The 18,861-nt window shown below is 35.7% G+C and overlaps 1 protein-coding gene across 1 annotated transcript in view; it reads left to right on the top strand.

The window, feature by feature from the left end:
• The window catches only part of KLHL8 (kelch like family member 8), a 28,330-nt gene extending 12,587 nt beyond the window's left edge, over window positions 1–15,743 (top strand). The window contains exons 4-9 of the mRNA XM_007465724.1: window positions 3,031–3,174; window positions 4,106–4,217; window positions 8,705–8,873; window positions 9,096–9,255; window positions 13,240–13,441; window positions 13,656–15,743. Of these exons, the coding sequence (XP_007465786.1) occupies window positions 3,031–3,174; window positions 4,106–4,217; window positions 8,705–8,873; window positions 9,096–9,255; window positions 13,240–13,441; window positions 13,656–13,779 (911 nt within the window). The 3' untranslated portion in view covers window positions 13,780–15,743. The remainder of the gene's footprint in view (window positions 1–3,030; window positions 3,175–4,105; window positions 4,218–8,704; window positions 8,874–9,095; window positions 9,256–13,239; window positions 13,442–13,655) is intronic.
• The last annotated feature ends 3,118 nt before the right edge of the window (window positions 15,744–18,861 follow it).

The following is an 18,861-nucleotide window of genomic DNA, read 5'->3' as shown; positions in this document are numbered from 1 at the left end:
GGTCAGTGAATTCTGGAATCAGTACTCTGAACAGAGACTTCCTGTACATCTGCTGTGACCTAATGTGGTTATTAAATAAAGAGATCCGTGGAATAGCCTAAAAACAACAAAAGGCAGTACATGGTAATGAATAGTGGGACTTTATGTAGATAGTATAAAGAAAATTTGAATGTTGTAGATCTGCCTATGAAGAAGTAGTTCTTCTAAATAGTTGAACATGAAAAGGATGGCTTATTTTTCCCTTTCTTTATAGGTTGGTTTCAAGTATTAAATTTTTGAAGTGTAGATTTTTTTAGTTGTGAATCCTGTTTCAAGAAGCCAAGGTATTTAATTCTTCAGATTCAGACTTGAATTCAAAGGTTTTGGCAGTCAAGGTTATATGCCAAATGTATTAGACCCTCATATACGTGATCTCTTACATGATTGCAAGAACTTTATGAAGTAGGTTTTAGTGAAGGATTTGATCCTTATTGTGAGAAAGGTGGTGTTATTCCATTTTATGGATGAGGAAGCTAAGAATCAGAGAGAGTGAAAGGATGCCCAAGGCTACACAGAACAGTGGAGAAAGGATTTGTCTCGTGATCTTTTTACTTCATTTTAATTTTTTTCCTTCCGTGCCATGTTCCTAGGTGACCTATGTAGCTGAAATACTAGGGTCCACTTAAATAAAATCTAATCAATAATTGGGATTACATTCTGGGATTATAATTCCAGCTGTGCCATAAAACATCTGTAATTTGGGGCAGATTTCTTAATCTCTGAAGGCTTCAGTTTATAAATAATTTTGACTGCAGGATCTTTAAAATCTCTTTCAACTTTAAATTTCTCTGACTTAAAACACTGAATTGGTTGAAAAAGATAGCACAGGCAGTTCTGGTCATTCATATATGTAGTCATTCAGCAAACATACATTAAGTGCCTACTATGTGCCGGGTTCTGGGTTAGGCATTAGAAATGTAAACACACAAATAGACTACAGCCGTTCCTATTTTGAGAGAACTTTCAGTCTGATCTAGGGAAATAGACATATGAATAAGTAAATGCCATAAAGTATTAAAGGTATTTTGATATAATCAAAAGGTATAGTGGGAAGCAAAAAGAGTGGCTATTTTTACTTTGGAAGGGACAGAAAAGGTTTTATAGGGAAAATAACCCCCAGTCTTAGTTTTGAATAATAAATAGATGTTTTTCTGGGTGCCAGTTAGAGAAAAGGGTATTCAGTTTATTTTACATTTATTGAATGTTTAGTACACGCCAGGCACTGTACTCATCTTTATTAGTGCATAAACGCTTAACACACTATCTTAATCTCGCTTAGACTCTGGTGACAGATATCAGCATAATAGATCATTTCAATACTATATATTACGTGAATGAGAGTTACCAAAAGTTGTTATCAGAACATTGAGGATGATCACTATATGGGTGATGCAGGAGCTTAAACATTAAGTGAAAGAGAGGAAGAAAATCACATTGGACAATGCAAGGCCTTTATGCTCTACTAAGGCTTTATCCTGTAGAGCAGTGGTTCTCATAGTGTGAAGCAGGTGGTGGCCTCTTGACCAGCAGCATGAGCATTCACTTGGGAAGTTTTTAAAAATTCAAAATTTTGGACCTACCCCAAACCCACTGAATCAAACTCTTGGTGGGGGAGGGGTCAGGCCCAGCAATCTGTGTTTTATAAAATAGCTCCTCTGGTGATTCTGAATCGGAATAAAGGTTTTTTTTTTTTTCCTTTTTTTTAATTTGGCTGAGTCGGGTCTTAGTTGTAGCACACGGGATCTTTGTTGAGGCATGCAGGATCTTTTAGTTGCAGCATGTGGTATCTAGTTCCCTGACCAGGGTTCGAACCCGGGCCCCCTGCATTGGGAGCATGGAGTCTTAACCACTGCATCACCAGGGAAGTCCCCAGAATAAAGTTTTGATTTACTAAGAAAAATTGTGGTAAAACACATATACCATAAAAATCGCCATTTTAACCATCTTTAAATGTACAATTTAGTGGCATTCAGTAAAATTTTTAAGAACTACTGATACAGGTAATGAAAAGCTATTGAAAGAGCCTTTTAATTAGATTATTCAGTTGACAGTTTGAAAGCAAAAGAGTACTAAGTGATAAGAGAGAACAAGATTTTGCAGTAATAGCTGATGAGGGCCTGAACTAACAGTGGCTGTGGGAATAGCGAGGGAGAGAAAGGATACCTCAGGGAAGGACGAAATTGTGTAGGTGGGTGAGGAAGGGAGATCTTTTATGTTGGGTTTGAGGTGCCTCTGGGACATCAAGTGGAAATGTGGCTTAGAAGTGTAGGTTGGAAGGCATTATGATACAGATGGAATTTTAAGTAAAGGGATTGAACTTTTCCTGTGTAAGCATGAAGTATGTGAGAAGTAGGCTGAGAATGAAACAGAAAACATAGAAAAGAGAGAAATGATTGGAGACAAAAGGAGACTTTGATATTATGGAAATCAAGAGTTAAGGAGTTTCCAAAACTAGGGTGATCAGTATATCAAATGTTGTAATTGTATTCAGTCAGAAATTAACTTTATGAGTTTGTTGGATTTTGTCATGCATGACCTTGCTAGCAAGAGCAATTTTTCAGGGTGGGTGAGGAACTCAACCGTATTATAGTGGAATGTTAACAAGCTGAGATAACTGATGTATTCTATTTGAAAAGTTCAAATGAGGGGGAAAAAAAGAAAATTAGATTTTTAGTGGTATAATGACATTAAATGCTATCCAAATAACTTTTTTTTCCCATTAATCAAAATTTTGAGTTCGTAAGTTTTTTTCCACACTTATTTATCTTTTTTTTTTTTTTTTAGTTAGGGGGAATTTCCTGGCAGTCCAGTGGTTAGAACTCCATGCTCTCACTGCCATGGGCCTGGGTTCAATCCCTGGTCAGGGAACTAACATCCCACAAGCCGTGTGGTATGGCCAAAAAATAAAAACAAAATTAGCTGTAAAAAAAAAAAAAAAAAAAAAAAGGGGGAGCTGTGATTTTAATCTCTATTTTGTGGCTTTACCTTTAGGTGTGCTATTTTGTGTAGGTGGTCGAGGTGGATCGGGTGACCCCTTTCGCAGTATCGAATGCTATTCTATCAACAAAAACAGTTGGTTCTTTGGACCAGAAATGAACAGTCGAAGGCGACATGTGGGTGTAATCTCAGTGGAAGGTGGGTCTGCTTTTGTGTTAAATCACATCGTGTCACCACAATGGTCTTTTAAATATTTGAACTTTGAGAATTTCTTTCTATAAGAAAATTCCTACATTATAAAATATGTTTCAATATATCAGATTATTTGGTGAATGTTTACTTGCTTTATGCCCATAGATGCTCAGTGTACAATCTCTTGCATATAGATGCTTAACAGGAGATGAGTATTAAGGAAAAGGGAGTTAAACTGTTCTATTTGCAAAATAACCAAACTAAAGAAAAATATTTATTGAACACAAATAATAAATATATATTAACTTTTTTCTATACCTAATTATTATTATTGAAATGAGGGTTTTTTACCTGGTTACTAAAAATGAATTAATTGCAGAACCATGGATAAATTGTTAGGAGAATTAAAAAGTCACTTTTCTTCCAATTATAGAAGTATAAATGCTTTGGGGAGAAATATGAAAACATATTTTAATAAAAAACAAAAATCATCCGTAACCCAGACACCTAAATAGTCACAGTTACCATTTTGATATGTTAATAGTTCCAATTTTTATTTGTTTCATTTAGAAAAGGTTTGATATATTAAGAGTTTTATATTTTCTTTATACAAGAGCATTTTTTCATTTTATTAAACATTCTTTGCAAGGATGATTAGTGATTTCATCTACTAAGTAATAAAAAGTTGGGAAACCTAAGGGCAGGATAATGTTTGAACATTTAAATAACTTGTAAAACAGCATGTTTCAGGCATTTTATTAAGCAGAAGCTTACATTTATTTTCATTTGACTACTGAAGTGACTTGATCATAATGTTGAACAGAAGAATATTTGTTGAAAGTTAATTTATTGTGCTATTTTAATTATATATTGATTATAAATTTATATATAAATTTATTTACTTGGAAACAAATGAAAATATTTCTTTACTTGACAGGTAAAGTGTATGCAGTGGGTGGACATGATGGAAATGAACATTTAGGTAGTATGGAGATGTTTGATCCTCTCACTAATAAATGGATGATGAAGGCATCAATGAACACAAAGAGGTAGATGAGCATGGACATTTATTTTGATTAGTTGGTGGAAAATAAAGAAAGCTTCCTATAACTGAAAGGGCTAATTTTTTACTCTACATTTTTAGAAACCTTAAATACCTTCCTAAACACATTTTGTTAAAGCATCCAATGTGATGCTTCGTTATAACTTTTAAAATTTTCCTGAGAATTAAGAATAGAATCATGTCTTTGAGTATGATAATGATTGTCATAGTTTTGACTCATACCTGAGCATTTATTTAACTTTCTATTTTGAAATAATTTAAAATTTTCAGAAAAGTTTCAAAAATAGTTGCATTCCTATGTATTAGTGGTGCTCAACTGAAGATAATTTTGCACCTGGGGATATATTGACATCTAGTTTTCTATTCTTGATTAACATAGTATTTTTAACTGAGTTTTCTTGTGTGTTAGAAGTATGAAAACTTAGATGGAAATGTGAAGAGAGTTCGGCTGAAAAGAGATTTTTGGCCTTTTTTTCACTCATGAGGAGAAAGAATCATAGTGAGAAAAACCTAGCCTTAAAATACGCTACTTGGGCTTCCCTGGTGGCGCAGTGCTTGAGAGTCCGCCTGCCGATGCAGGGGACGCAGGTTCGTGCCCCGGTCCAGGAGGATCCCACGTGCCGCGGAGCGTCTGGGCCCGTGAGCCATGGCCGCTGAGCCTGGGCTTCCGGAGCCTGTGCTCCGCAGCGGGAGAGGCCGCAACGGTGAGAGGCCTGCATACCGTAAAAAAAAAAAAAAAAGCTACTTATCTATAAATGACATTTTAATACTTTAGTAGGGCTTAATTTATGCTACATGGTAACTACAAACAGTTTAAATTCTAACACATGAATTAAAATAGGGGAGAAAATCCTTAAGTACATTTTTAATCTTTAACTCTTGCCTCCTTATCATGCTAAGCTGGTTTTTAGCTGAGAATTGAGTGAAACTTGTCTAACAAAATAGCAGTTGAATTTCTTTAATCTTCTAAAATATACCCTGAGCACTACAATAGTTTTCCAACTGTATAAAAAAATAATAGAACTGCATTTATTTTCTCATGTTATGTTTTTATAATTTGTATCCCCCCAAATCATTGTTTTAGTGTGTATTCCAAAATAATATTCATATGTTAAATACCTGGTTTTCTGTTTTTTCCCCCCTTTTTCATCTTTTCACTAAAATGGATACTGATGTTTGTTCAAGGTATGGTTTTATTGAAACCCATCATCCTAATAGAGCATCTCTAGGGGTTGATTTATTTATTCAGCAAATACTGGTTAAGTGCCCATTACAGGATATACCAAGTGCTGAAGATACAGCAATAAATAAGACAGTCAGGGTCCCTACCTCCATAGAGCTTACATTCTAAAAGGCAAGATAGAAATAAAGACATAATTACAAGGGTAATAATGCTAGCACTAGCGTAAGTAAAGAATGCTTGAGAGTGGAGTCCCATTTAACCTAAGGTCTGAAGGAACAAAAGAATTTAGACTCATTAAGTGGTGGGTGGTGGGTGGTGTAAGGTTGGTGGATGGAGAGAGATGAAGAGCCTTTGAAAATCTGGAGACGAATGAGAGCAGAGAGCATGAAAGAAGTCCCATGTGGCTGACAGATCAAAGGGGATAGTGTCAACAGATACAGCTGAAATAGCAGGCAAAAAATAAGGGCCTTTCAAGTTTGCCAAGATTTTTTAATCTGGTGCACTTTGAAATACACACACACATTTTTTTTTTTTTTTTTTTTTTATATATATATATATATATATATATATATATATATATATATATATATATATAAAATTCTGAGAAAATCCACCAATTTCTGTTGTCATTCTGAGGTACTGTCCTACCATAATAACAAAATGCTTTATGAAATGAATTTAATGCTACTTTTCATATAATTCTAGTGTCTTCCCCTGATAGTTTTCCATCTACCTCTTTAACTTTCTTAATGATAAACATTGGAATGGCTTCAGGCTAATATGTCTTAAGTACATGCACAAGTGCAAGGACAGTCCAAGATGAAAGTAAAATCTGCAATAGGAAATGAAGATCCCAAACCTACCCGCGTCTCCTGCATCGGCAGGCGGACCCTCAAGCACTGCGCCACCAGGGAAGCCCCACATTTTTTTTTTGATAGCAGGGGAGTGATAGAATCAGATTTCTCTTTTCAAAGATCCTCTGCTATGAAATGGAGAATGTATTTGAGGAAGACCAGAGTGAAAACAGTCTGGGAAACCAAAAGGGTTATTGTAATATTTTTAGTCGAAGAAATAACGGTGGCTTGGACTAAAGTGCTAGAAGTTGAGATAGAGGAAAGAGGACATATTTGAGAGAGAGTTCAGAAGTGTACAATCAACAAGATTTTATAATAATTAGATGTGGGAGGTAAAAAGAACAATAAGGTAGAGGCTAAGATGATCCTTAAGTTTCTGGCTTAAACAACTGGATATGGATAGTGGTGTGACTTTCTGCATTAGGAAAAACAAGACAGTGTACAGGATAAAGTTTTTGTTTGTCTTCTAATGGCTATATTAGTTTTCTCTTGCTGTGTAACCAATTATGACAAACTTAGAAGCTTAGAACAACATCCATTAATTAGTTCACAGTTCCATAGGTCAGAAGTCCAGCAACTGTAACTGAGTTTTCCACTTAGGCTCCACAAGACCAAAATCAAGGTGTAGGCTGTAGGCTCTAATGGAAGCTCTGGGGAAGAAACTACTTCCAAGGTCATTTAGGTTATTGATAGAATGCAGTTCTTTGTGATTGAAGGACTGAGTTTCTTGTTTTTACTGGCTGTAGGCCAGGGATCACTCTCTGCTCCTAGAAGCCATTCTGAGGTCCTTTCCAAATGCTCCCCTCAGTCTTCAAACTAGCAGCGACTTGCAGAATCCACCACGTTCTTTGAGTTTCTGACCTGTCTTCTGCTACCAGCTGGAGAAACCTCTCTGCTTTTATAGGGCTTACGTGGTTAGATTAAGCTCATTCAGGTAATCTCCACTTTGCCATGTAACATAGTATAATCATAGGAGTAAAACCAGAGGGTGAATATTGTGGAGGAAGACATCTTAAAATCTGCCTAGCACAGGGAGGTAGACAGTAAGTTTCACTTCAGATTAAAGTTAAGGTTGAAGATCCAGACACAGATTTGAAGTAGAAGCTGTATATATGTCTGGAAATACATGTTAGAGTTATAAATCTATGGAAAGAATGAAATTGCCTACAGAGAGAGTATAGAGTAATAAGAGGCCTTAGGGAACTTCATAATTCAGTGACAGAATAGAGAAGAAGGCACTGGTAAAGGAAGCTGAAAAGTACCAGCCAGAGATGTAATGGAGGAGGAAACTCTAACATGTAATGTCACAAAAATCAAGAGAGTTTTGAGGAGTAAGAAATAATCAATAGTGTCTTATGGTCTTGTGGTTTAGGGGGTGGATGGAGGGGGGAATTATATGGTATACTCACTTCTGCCATCTACAGTGTACACACGTGTTCACCCACACCTGAAAGTTTTTATAACCACAGTATTTTGTAAGTCATTGCTTTATACTCAAGAGAAAAGAAGTTAAGGACACAAAATGAATGACTACGTTATCCTTAAGAATTCTTTCCTAGGATACTCTTTTGGTAAACTGAGAGTTATAATCTCAGTAGAGCAGCAGCTCTCTCCAGAAATAATAATAGCTAATACACAGCACTGAATATGGGCTAGTCACTGTTATTGGTGCATTACCTATATTGACAAATTAATATCAGTTGTGTCTACTGCTTTCTCAAATGGGTGACAGATGAAGAAGCAAGGTAGTAAAGGTTTAAGCAATCCACATTATCCAAAGTATATACCAAGTCAGTGACAGATAAATTTTAGAATAGTTCAACTTTTGATTGCTGCAGTGTGTTTTTTAAGAAATTGATATAATTTTTTTTTCAATCACCATTATGATGAATTAGCTTTAACATGGGCTAAGTCTCTTCTGTTCCAGGATAAACAGATTTCCTTCAGAAGTTAAGCAATGTGATATAAAGCTTGTAATATAAAATTGATGTTCTTTTGTGTGATGTAATGAAACACTGCAACAAAATGTGCTCTGCAATTATGTGAATTTAGTAATGAGATTGACTTCTGACCTCTGTAGCAGACCATCTCTGTCAATTCATCAGTCTCTTAATTATGCAGCTGAGTGTTTTACTAACTGAATATTTTGGACTCCATTTATAGTATTTTGTTGGGTTTTCCTTTATTATTTCATTTAAGTTTAAAGTAACCTGTGTAGGCTATGCATTATAAAACTCCAGAGGGCACTGTTCATATAGACTTGCACAATTTGGCAACCCTGTAGCCATCTATTCAGAAGCTTTGATAAATCTAAAAATAATGGGAAAAAGCCACATTGACATTTAATGTGATAAATGGTTACATTAGCACAATTATTTTGCTACCTTTTTTCTGGAAACAAATGGAATGCTGGAGTGTCTTTTATTGTTTTTGCAGGCGAGGAATTGCCTTGGCCTCCTTGGGAGGCCCAATTTATGCAATTGGAGGGTTAGATGACAACACTTGCTTCAACGATGTTGAGAGATATGACATAGAATCTGATCAGTGGAGTACAGTGGCACCAATGAATACTCCCCGTGGAGGAGTTGGCTCTGTGGCTCTTGTGGTAAGTTATGTGGCAGCTTGCTCACTGGATTGCATTGCGTCACATACCTAACCAAATATGGAAAGGTCTGATGTATTCATATTTCCAGTATGCAGATATTGATTACACACCAGATTATTATATGAAATACTGCTCTCTTGCACATTCTGGTCTACCATTAGGACAGCATGTAAATCAATTCAAAATCTAATGTCTTGTGTTTTTTTTTCTTTCTTTATTTAGAACCATGTTTATGCAGTAGGTGGCAATGATGGAGTAGCTTCTCTCTCTAGTGTGGAGAGGTATGATCCACATCTCGATAAATGGATAGAAGTCAAAGAAATGGGTCAGCGAAGAGCAGGCAATGGAGTTAGTGAGCTCCATGGTTGCTTATATGTTGTTGGTGAGTGGATATTTCTCTAGTTTAATTTTTTACAGGACATACAATGGTAGTGTCAGTAACACAAATTTACACTGCATTTAGGCCCAAGTGGAATCAGTCCTAAGATTTGCTTTTGAATTCTTAAGATTCATATTCAAGCTTCTTTGTTTACATCTTCATCTTTCATGTTTAAAACTCTACCTCCGTATTTTTACTTTACTTTTCTTGTCTTCATTTCAAGGGAATTGTGTTGACTAAGCAAACCAATAGGTATTTCATATGCATGATGGCAGTTAGTGTCTCTGTATTGCTTTTTGACTTACTGTATAATAGAGTTGGAGGGGAATAGCCAAAGCAATCTTGAGAAAGAAAAACGGAGGAAAAACAGAGCTGGAGGAATCAGGCTCCTGGACTTCAAACTATACTACAAAGCTACAGTAATCAAGACAGTATGGTACTGACACAAAAATAGAAATACAGATCAATGGAACAGAATAGAAAGCCCAGAGATAAACCCACACACATATGGTCACCTTATCTTTGATAAAGGAGGCAAGAATATACAGTGGAGAAAAGACAGCCTCTTCGATAAGTGGTACTGGGAAAACTGGACAGCTACATGTAAAAGAATGAAATTAGAACACTACCTAACACCATACACAAAAATAAATTCAAAATGGATTAAAGACCTAAATGTAAGGCCAGACACTATTAAACTCTTAGAGCAAAACATAGGCAGAACACTCCATGACATAAATCACAGCAAGATCCTTTTTGACCCACCTCCTAGAGAAATGGAAATAAAAGCAAAAAATAAACAAATGAGACCTAATGAAACTTTAAAGCTTTTGCACAGCAAAGGAAACTACAAACAAGACCAAAAGACAACCCTCAGAATGGGAGAAAATATTTGCAAATGAAGCAACTGACAAAGGATTAATCTCCAAAATTTACAAGCAGCTCATGCAGCTCAATATCAAAAAAACAAACAACCCAATCCAAAAATGGGCAGAAGACCTAAATAGACATTTCTCCAAAGAAGATACACAGATTGCCAACAAACACATGAAAGAATGCTCAACATCATTAATCATTAGAGAAATGCAAATCAAAACTACAATGAGATATCGTCTCACACTGGTCAGAATGGCCATCATCAAAACATCTACAAATAATAAATGCTGGAGAGGGTGTGGAGAAAAGGGAACCCTCATACACTGTTGGTGGGAATGTAAATTGATACAGCCACTATGGAGAACAGTATGGAGGTTCCTTAAAGAACTAAAAATAGAACTACCATATGACCCAGCAATCCCACTACTGGGCATATACCCTGAGAAAACCATAATTCAAAAAGAATCATGTACCACAATGTTCATTGCAGCTCTATTTAAAGTAGCCAGGACATGGAAGCAACCTAAGTGTCCATCAACAGATGAGTGGATAAAGAAGATGTGGCACATATATACAATGGAATATTACCCAGCCATAAAAAGAAACGAAATTGAGTTATTTGTAGTGAGGTGGATGGACCTAGAGTCTGTCATACAGAGCGAAGTAAGTCAGAAAGAGAAAAAGAAATACTATATGCTGACACATATATATAGAATCTAAGGGGAAAAAAAAAAGGTCATGAAGAACCTAAGGGCAAGACGGGAATAAAGACGCAGACCTACTAGAGAATGGACTTGATACGGGGAGGGGGAAGGGTAAGCTGTGACAAAGTGAGAGAGTGGCATGGGCATATATACACTACCAAACATAAAATAGATAGCTAGTGGGAAGTAGCCGCATAGCACAGGGAGATCAGCTCGGTGCTTTGTGTCCACCTAGAGGGATGGGATAGGGAAGGTAGGAGGGAGGGAGACGCAAGAGGGAAGAGATATGGGAACATATGCATATATATAACTAATTCACCTTGTTATAAAGCAGAAACTAACACACCATTGTAAAGCAATTATACTCCAATAAAGATGTTAAAAAAAAAACTTAGAGTTCTTGATAAGAGAGTGGGATATTTTTAGCACTTAAACATCTACAAATAACAGAAGTAATACTGAGTATTTCAGTGCTTATGTTTATTAAGAGAAATAACATAATTTTTTACCTTTTCAGTCTAGCCCAATCATCACAGCAGCTCTTTGAAGTAGTGAGAGACTGAGCGAGTGAATAATATAGTCACAGGCCTAAATAAGTTGACAAGGCTGGAATTTGAAGCAGGGTCTGTGAGAACCCAGAGTTCTTACACTACACCATTGCTACCTCTCTCAGCGCCCTATCTAGCACAGGCATTGACATATGTTATATGTCAACAGGAGTATCATTGTTGCTGTTACTTGTTAAATCTTCTGGGCACTTATAGTAGAACAGACATGGTAAAAATAAGACTGACTCAGGTAGAACCTTAAAGTAAAAATCCTCTTGGTCATTCAAGTTCTACTTAAAACAGGTACAACTGATTTGAATAAGAAAACTTTGAAGGTAACTGTATGTACAGGAAGCTAATTGCATCCTCCCTTTTCTGTTCCTCTGCTTTGAGTTCTTTGTTCAAAATTTATATGCATTAGCTAGGGAAATGATAGGGAGCCCATGAAAAAGAGGACCGTGAAAAATATAACTACCCTGTATTAAAAACTTAATCACTTCTACATTAGCATTAGCAATAATTAAAAGTAGAGCCTTTGTTATAGTGAAAAAATGTTTTTTATCATGGTTGTGGTGGTGATAACACTATTACATTTGTTAAAAGTCACTGAATTATGAACTAAGATCAGTGAATTTTATTTTATTTTTTAATTAATTAATTCTTGGCTGCATTGATTCTTTGTTGCTATGTGCGGGCTTTTACTAGTTGTGTCTAGTGGGGGCTACTCTTTGTTGTGGTGTGCGGGCTTCTCAGTGCTGGCTTCTTGTGGAGCACAGGCTCTAGGCACATGGGCTTCAGTAGTTGTGGTGCATGGGCTCAGTGGTTGCGGCTCACGGGCTCTAGAGTGCAGGCTCAGTAGTTGTGACTCATGGGCTTAGTTGCTCCACGGCACGTGGGTTCTTCCCAGACCAGGGCTTGAACCTGTGTCCCCTGCACTGGCAGGCAGATTCTTAACCACTGCACCACCAGGGAAGTCCCAATCAGTGAATTTTACCTCAGTTGATTTAATAAAATTAAACCCATTAGAGAAGTTAACTTTGTTGATTTTTTTTTTTAACCTGACCTTGTTTCTAAATAGACTGTCATAATATCAACACTTCTGTCCTCAGGAAAATAGGCTTAGTCATCAGGGAGACCTATTACTCATGTAGACTGAGGTGGAGCCTAAAAAGAGAGACATATACATAAAGGAAATCTATGTCTATACATAGACATAAAGGAAAGAGCACTGTTAAAATAGCAGTCTCTGTGTTTAACAATCAGGAACATAATAAGTAACATTGTTAAGATGATCTATAGAGAGGGCTGTCGGCGTCTAGAATAGGGAGCATGAAGATGTAGTTTTGGCAAAAATTGGTAAGAATTCAGTCATAGTTCACCAACTCTGTAATTATGATTACGATTATAGTACTAAGGGAAACAGTTGGAAAACTTTGACATATCTAAATGAGTCAAGTGACTTAGTATATTATTCTCTTCTCAAGCCTTCTTACTGTTTAAAAATCTAATATATACATGTACACACAAAGAGAAGGAATTTCAGTACTTTCTAGCTTGCCTCTAGGAAGCTAAGGGAAAATTATATGAATGTCCGTGAGTTTTTTTCTCCTAAATTATCTGCTTAAATATAGGGACTTTAGTTTTCCTCACTTTAAGATTTTTAATCCTAATATTGAGGAAAATACTATTTAAATTATCTTGAATTGTAGTAAATGTATAATAGGAGTTGGTAGTAGTCATAGATGTTGGGGTTTTCTAAAATGTTTTGAAAAGATTGATTTGTAGAAGTTATTGAATTGAAATTTAATGGTTAATTTCTATGAAACATAATGCTATTTTAAAAATCTTTCTTTATATAGGTGGTTTTGATGATAATTCTCCTCTGAGTTCAGTTGAGCGGTATGATCCTCGAAGCAACAAGTGGGATTATGTAGCAGCCCTTACCACTCCCAGGGGTGGAGTGGGGATCGCAACAGTGATGGGCAAAATCTTTGCAGTTGGTGGTCATAATGGCAATGCATACTTAAATACAGTAGAAGCATTTGATCCAGTGCTGAATAGGTAATTTTTATTTCCTTTACACTTTAATGGGATCTTCCAGTAACAGATTATTCTGGAGTGCTAAAATGCTGCTACATGTAGTTAACAGAAAACTTTGGGGATAGCTTACTATCTTTCAAAACCAGTCCCATAATAGGGATTTTTTATTTTGTTTTTGAGTAAAGTAAATCATGATTTGTTTTAAGATAACATCCTTTCTCCTCTGTCTTTTCAGGTGGGAGCTTGTTGGATCTGTGTCTCACTGCAGAGCTGGAGCAGGTGTAGCTGTGTGTGCCTGTTTAACTAGCCAAATTCGAGATGTAGGTCATGGATCCAGTAATGTGGTTGACTGTATGTGACTTGAATTCCAGCCACCAACAATTTAATAACATCTGATAGGCAAGAAAGACTACCAGTATTTTGTAATGGCCACCTTTGAACAGTTTTAACTACTACTAGAGTCTCATTTAAATGTAAACTGTTGTATTGTGACTAAGTGCAACTTTTGAAATGGTAGCTGAAACTACTAGTAATAAAGTTCATACTTCCCACTTTAACAAATAATGAAGTAGGGAAGGAAGACACTCTAACCTGAAACCATATCTCCTCCAAAAAAAATGTTTAAAGGAGTGCCAAAACCTTGAAATTCCTTTTTTTAAAAAGTGTGTATGAATCAAAATGTAAAATGAAGTCATTTGCTGAGCTTTACCTTTTGCCTAAAGGTGTTAACCTTAGGCAGTGGACTTTTCCTAGAGGGGAGATTGGAACCTATTCATCAACACAAGGATATCAGGACACATAACAGACCTGCTCCATTTGAAGATCTTTTCTACTTGGTGCTGATGAATTTATGCCTTGCTTTTTCTAGGTGTTGAGTTTTCAATTCCTTGGATATTTACAGAAATCGGAAAAATGTTTCATCTTTCTGAGTGCCCTTTGGTTGTGTTTTCAGAAGCTTATAGGAATGCTGTAGGAAGCCCTTAATTTCAGTTTGAATTGTTAGGACACCAAAAGATCTAACTGAACTAATTCCCTGTGAACGAATCTGCAGTTTTATTTTTTCATTGCATGCCGAAAGGATTTGTTTCATAATCAAAAACTGAACCAGAGGGGATATTAGAGGAGAAGGCTTTAAAGTCAACATTATTCTGGTGCCCATTTGAGAGCCTTGAGAGGGAATGGTGTCCATTACATGACTCCCTAATGAGGAGACTCCAAAAATATGTTTAACACTCTTCTTTGATTTAGTCATTTCAATTTGAACCCAAGATTTATTATTTTTCTATTTTGCTATTTGCCACCATCATAGTTTTTCTAAACTGTACAGAGTCTGGATTTATTTATTTTCAGTAAATGAATGCATTTTTACAAAAACCCTTTATAGATTGTAGTTGAACTGTTGAATACTTCAAGTCCATCATTACCAATAAAAGATATTGTAAAAACAGAAAGATTGAAACTGTTTTTCCTGTTATATTTAATTCTCTCCAGTATATTTATTGAACTTTAAATGAAAATATTTCTTTACATTACTTTAAAGCCCAGGATATTGATATATCTACTGATCTAACAGCTCTTCATGGTTTTACCAGCATTATAAAGTGGCTTATTTGTTATATGTGTATATTTTTATAAATATTTATGAAGAATATTAAAATATTATATTTTGTATTTGCAGTGCAAGTTTGGTACCTCTCTTTTAGGCCTTCCTAAATTTTCCTTTAGTCATGCCTTAGAATTTAGTATAGTTTACTGCTGTCAGTCATCTTGTTCACAAGGAAGCTGGGGCAGTGAAGAACACTACTCCATCTGTCCAGCCCTGAAGCTCATTGCCTAGTAGCTGTGATGGTCCTTATTAAATGGCAACCTAGGCTTGTCAGTACAATAAGGCAGAAGGCCACATTCCAAAAGCCAGTGCCTTGGATATATTAGATCAAAAAAATAAGAAAAAATTGTAAGTGGGCTCAGCTAGCAGATAAAGGTCTATCGTGAAACAGATTTAAGTATTCCCAATTTTTTGCTGTCAGCCTGTGGGCAAGTCCATAAGTCATTGCTGGATCTGAACCAGTGTTCTCTTGTACAGTTGTAACCGTATTTCAGTCAATCCCAAAAGCATTTAACTCCGTAGCACTCAGTGGACTGGCTACAACTGGCTGGATGTGGAGAATAAGGCTCAAAACCTGGCTTCAGCTATTTCTTATGTCTAATGGAGTTCTTGTATTATAATGCTTGTCTAGGTATGGTTACTAGTGTGTTACATGTATTTTTGTGGGGGAGGGGATCTTTTATTCTTTCTAAGATTATTTAAAATGTTTTTTTCTTTAACATATTTCTGCCTTTGTCATGTGTATAGCATTCAGGAACATGAAGGTGTTACATTTCCATTACTGGTTTTATCTATACAGTAGTCATCTAACATTACTAAGTTGGTACCCTAGCTACCCATAAAATATGAACTACTCATAAGGGAAGTAAAGTGAAGTAAATGGAACATGTGGCTGGCTGTTACATCATGTGTGGGTAGTCAGAAGCACAGCCTTGAAGGACCTGACAATGGTATGAAAAGATTAATAGTAGAGTCAATATGCACAGTCTCTTTATTAGAAACATATTCTTTGAGATATGAAATGTGAATCAGGCTGAAGGAATCATGCAACTGAAAGGTGATTATATTCACAGGAACAGAAGGATGAAATATTCAAAGAAGATGGCTACTTAATAGTGAGGCCTGTCCCTTTAACCTCAGATGTTAATATCACCTACCAAAAAGACATAAAGTAGAGCTAAAATTCTAAATTATAAATGGAAAAATAAAAATTTGCGTATTTCTTTGAAAAGTATTTCTAGTTGCTTCTGTGTGATTCTCCCAAATAGTTACTAAAGCCACTGCTTTTACTGTGTTGTACTGCCACTTTAAAAACAAATTACTTGATAATGTTTTTGACTAATTTCACTATATTCTGTGTAACTAATTTATTTTTAAATGTTTGAATAAACTGCGTACTCTAAGGAGTATTATTCATTCTCTTAATTCCTAAATGCATTTTAAACTTACAGTGCTGTTAAATGCCTAGATAAGAGATTGTTGAAATTGCAGAAACTACTCTTGCAAATGGTACAGTTGAGAGTTTTGTTCCTTTTTTCTCCATGTCTTATATCATAGAAAATGCATTTAGAATCTAATTCATGTCTTATTGGTTAAGAATGTTTTCTGTGGTTTCTCGTATCAGACTTCTAAAGAAATTATATTGGGATGTCATTGACTTTGTCTCTTTTTCTCCTTTATGTGGAGTAAACAAGTGGCAATAAAACTTCTCTATAATATTTTCTTAAAACCATGTATTAGTGTAGTAGTAGTCCAGCAAATCAAAATAATAAATTATCATATATACTACCAAGTACTGAGATCAGAAAGTTGCTATTAATTCAAAATATGTTGCATGTACCTATTATAAATAGGAACTTCTTCCTATATAGTGTTCATAACTTTGCTTTTCATTGTTTGATTGCTTTTATAGAATCTTTTCAAAACTATGTAATTGTTTATTCTTGATCCTTCAAATACAAAATTGATTTAGTAGTTGCTGGAATATTTTTCTCCTCAAAGAAAAGATCTTTATGTTTAACTGAAAATAGGAAGGTTTTTGTTAATCTGTACAAAAATTAAAGGTTAAAGGCAACTGATTTGAGCAATTGTCTCTTCAGCAATTGTAGACTTGTACTGTATAGAAATAAGATTCTTTATGCATTAAGATGTTGTCCTTCCAATTAGTAACCTCATGAAGCTATAATTATGTTTTTCTACTTGCCATTGCTAAAAACTTTTCTGAAACTTCTCTTTGAAAACAACCTGAACATCCATTTGTAAGTCATCCAAGAGAATTAGTCTCATCATAGTTATATGTTAATTTGGACCAGAATCTTAATAATGGCCCTGTGTACTTTATTCATCAGACTTGATTCAAAATATTTTATGACTATCACAGGTTAAATCTACCCTCAAAGAATTAGGTTTTCCTCTACTGGAAAAAAATTTTTCAAAAGTAAACAGTTCCAATGGAAGATTTCTAAAATTACCCCGAGCAATAGTAACTTCAGTGAAAGAAGTCTATATCATCTTTAGAAAGTCAAATACTGTATGATTTCAGTTATATGTGGAATCTAAAAAAAAAAAAAGAAAAAAACGCATGAACATAACAAACAGTTATAGATACAGAGAATAAACAGGTGGTTGCCAGAGAGGAGGATGGGGAGAGGGGAGAGAAATAGGTGAGGGAGATTATGAGGTACAGACTTCTAGTTGCAAAATACATGAGTCATAGGTATGGAAAAAAAGGGGGGGTCTTTGAAAGGAAACTATTTTAATGCAAAAATTCTGGTGGTTTTTGTTTTAACAAGTCATTTTTCCATTATCTTATTGGTTGTGGCTGAATTTAGTCCATCTGAACCATAAGGAGTTTCTTAAATTTGGGTAGTAGTCATGGGGAGTATTAATAACTACAATTTGTTTATAGTCTTCACCAGTCGATTGATTGATTGATTGATTAATGGCTATGTTGGGTCTTTGTTGCTGTGCGCAGGCTTTCTCTAGTTCTGGTGAGCGGCGGCTTCTCATCGCAGTGGCTTCTCTTGTTGAGGAGCACGGGCTCTAGGTGAGCGGGCTTCAGTAGCTGTGGTGCACGGGCTTAGTTGCTCCACAGCATGTGGGAATCTTCCCGGACCAGGGATCAAACCCATGTCCCCTGCATTGGCAGGCAGATTCTTAACCACTGTGCCACCAGGAAAGTCCCACCAGTCACTTTATAATAATCTTTTAATCTTTACAGTCCCAAGCCCCACAGCATGCGGGATCATAGTTCCCTGATTAGGGTTTGAACCCGTGCCCCCTGCAGTGGAAGCATGGAGTCCTGACCACTGGACTACCAGAGAGTTAAAGATTAGATTCAAATACAATAACTTGCCCAAAATCCACAACTAATCACTGGTTGACCAATATTCTTTGTGACTGAAAAATTCCACTGTTCCACCTAACCACCTTTGCCTCTGCTTTCTCAAATATCTGTAGATATATATTTAAGGAAAGATGATTTTCTTTTTCATAGTTTCTTTGTAGCAGTATGAAAGTATTTATGGTCACCATTTCTCTCTTTTGGTCACTTGCCATTTATTGAGATATAATTGACATAAGTTTTAGGTGCGCAACGATTCAATACACGTATGTATTGTGAAATGGTCACCACAAGAATCCATCATTACACATAGTTACAGTTTTATTTCTTGTGATGAGTTTTAAGATCTACTCTCTTAGCACTTTCAGATATGCAATACAGTTCTATTAACTATAGTCACAATGGTGTATGTTACATCCCCAGGACTTATATTTTATAACACTGGAAATTTGTACTTTTTTTTTTTTTTTTTTTTTTTTTTTTTGGTGCGCC

The sequence above is a fragment of the Lipotes vexillifer genome, unplaced genomic scaffold (assembly GCF_000442215.2).
Source record: "Lipotes vexillifer unplaced genomic scaffold, Lipotes_vexillifer_v1.1 scaffold301, whole genome shotgun sequence".
NCBI classification, from domain to species: domain Eukaryota; kingdom Metazoa; phylum Chordata; class Mammalia; order Artiodactyla; family Lipotidae; genus Lipotes; species Lipotes vexillifer.
This window is presented reverse-complemented; position numbering and strand designations above follow the sequence as displayed.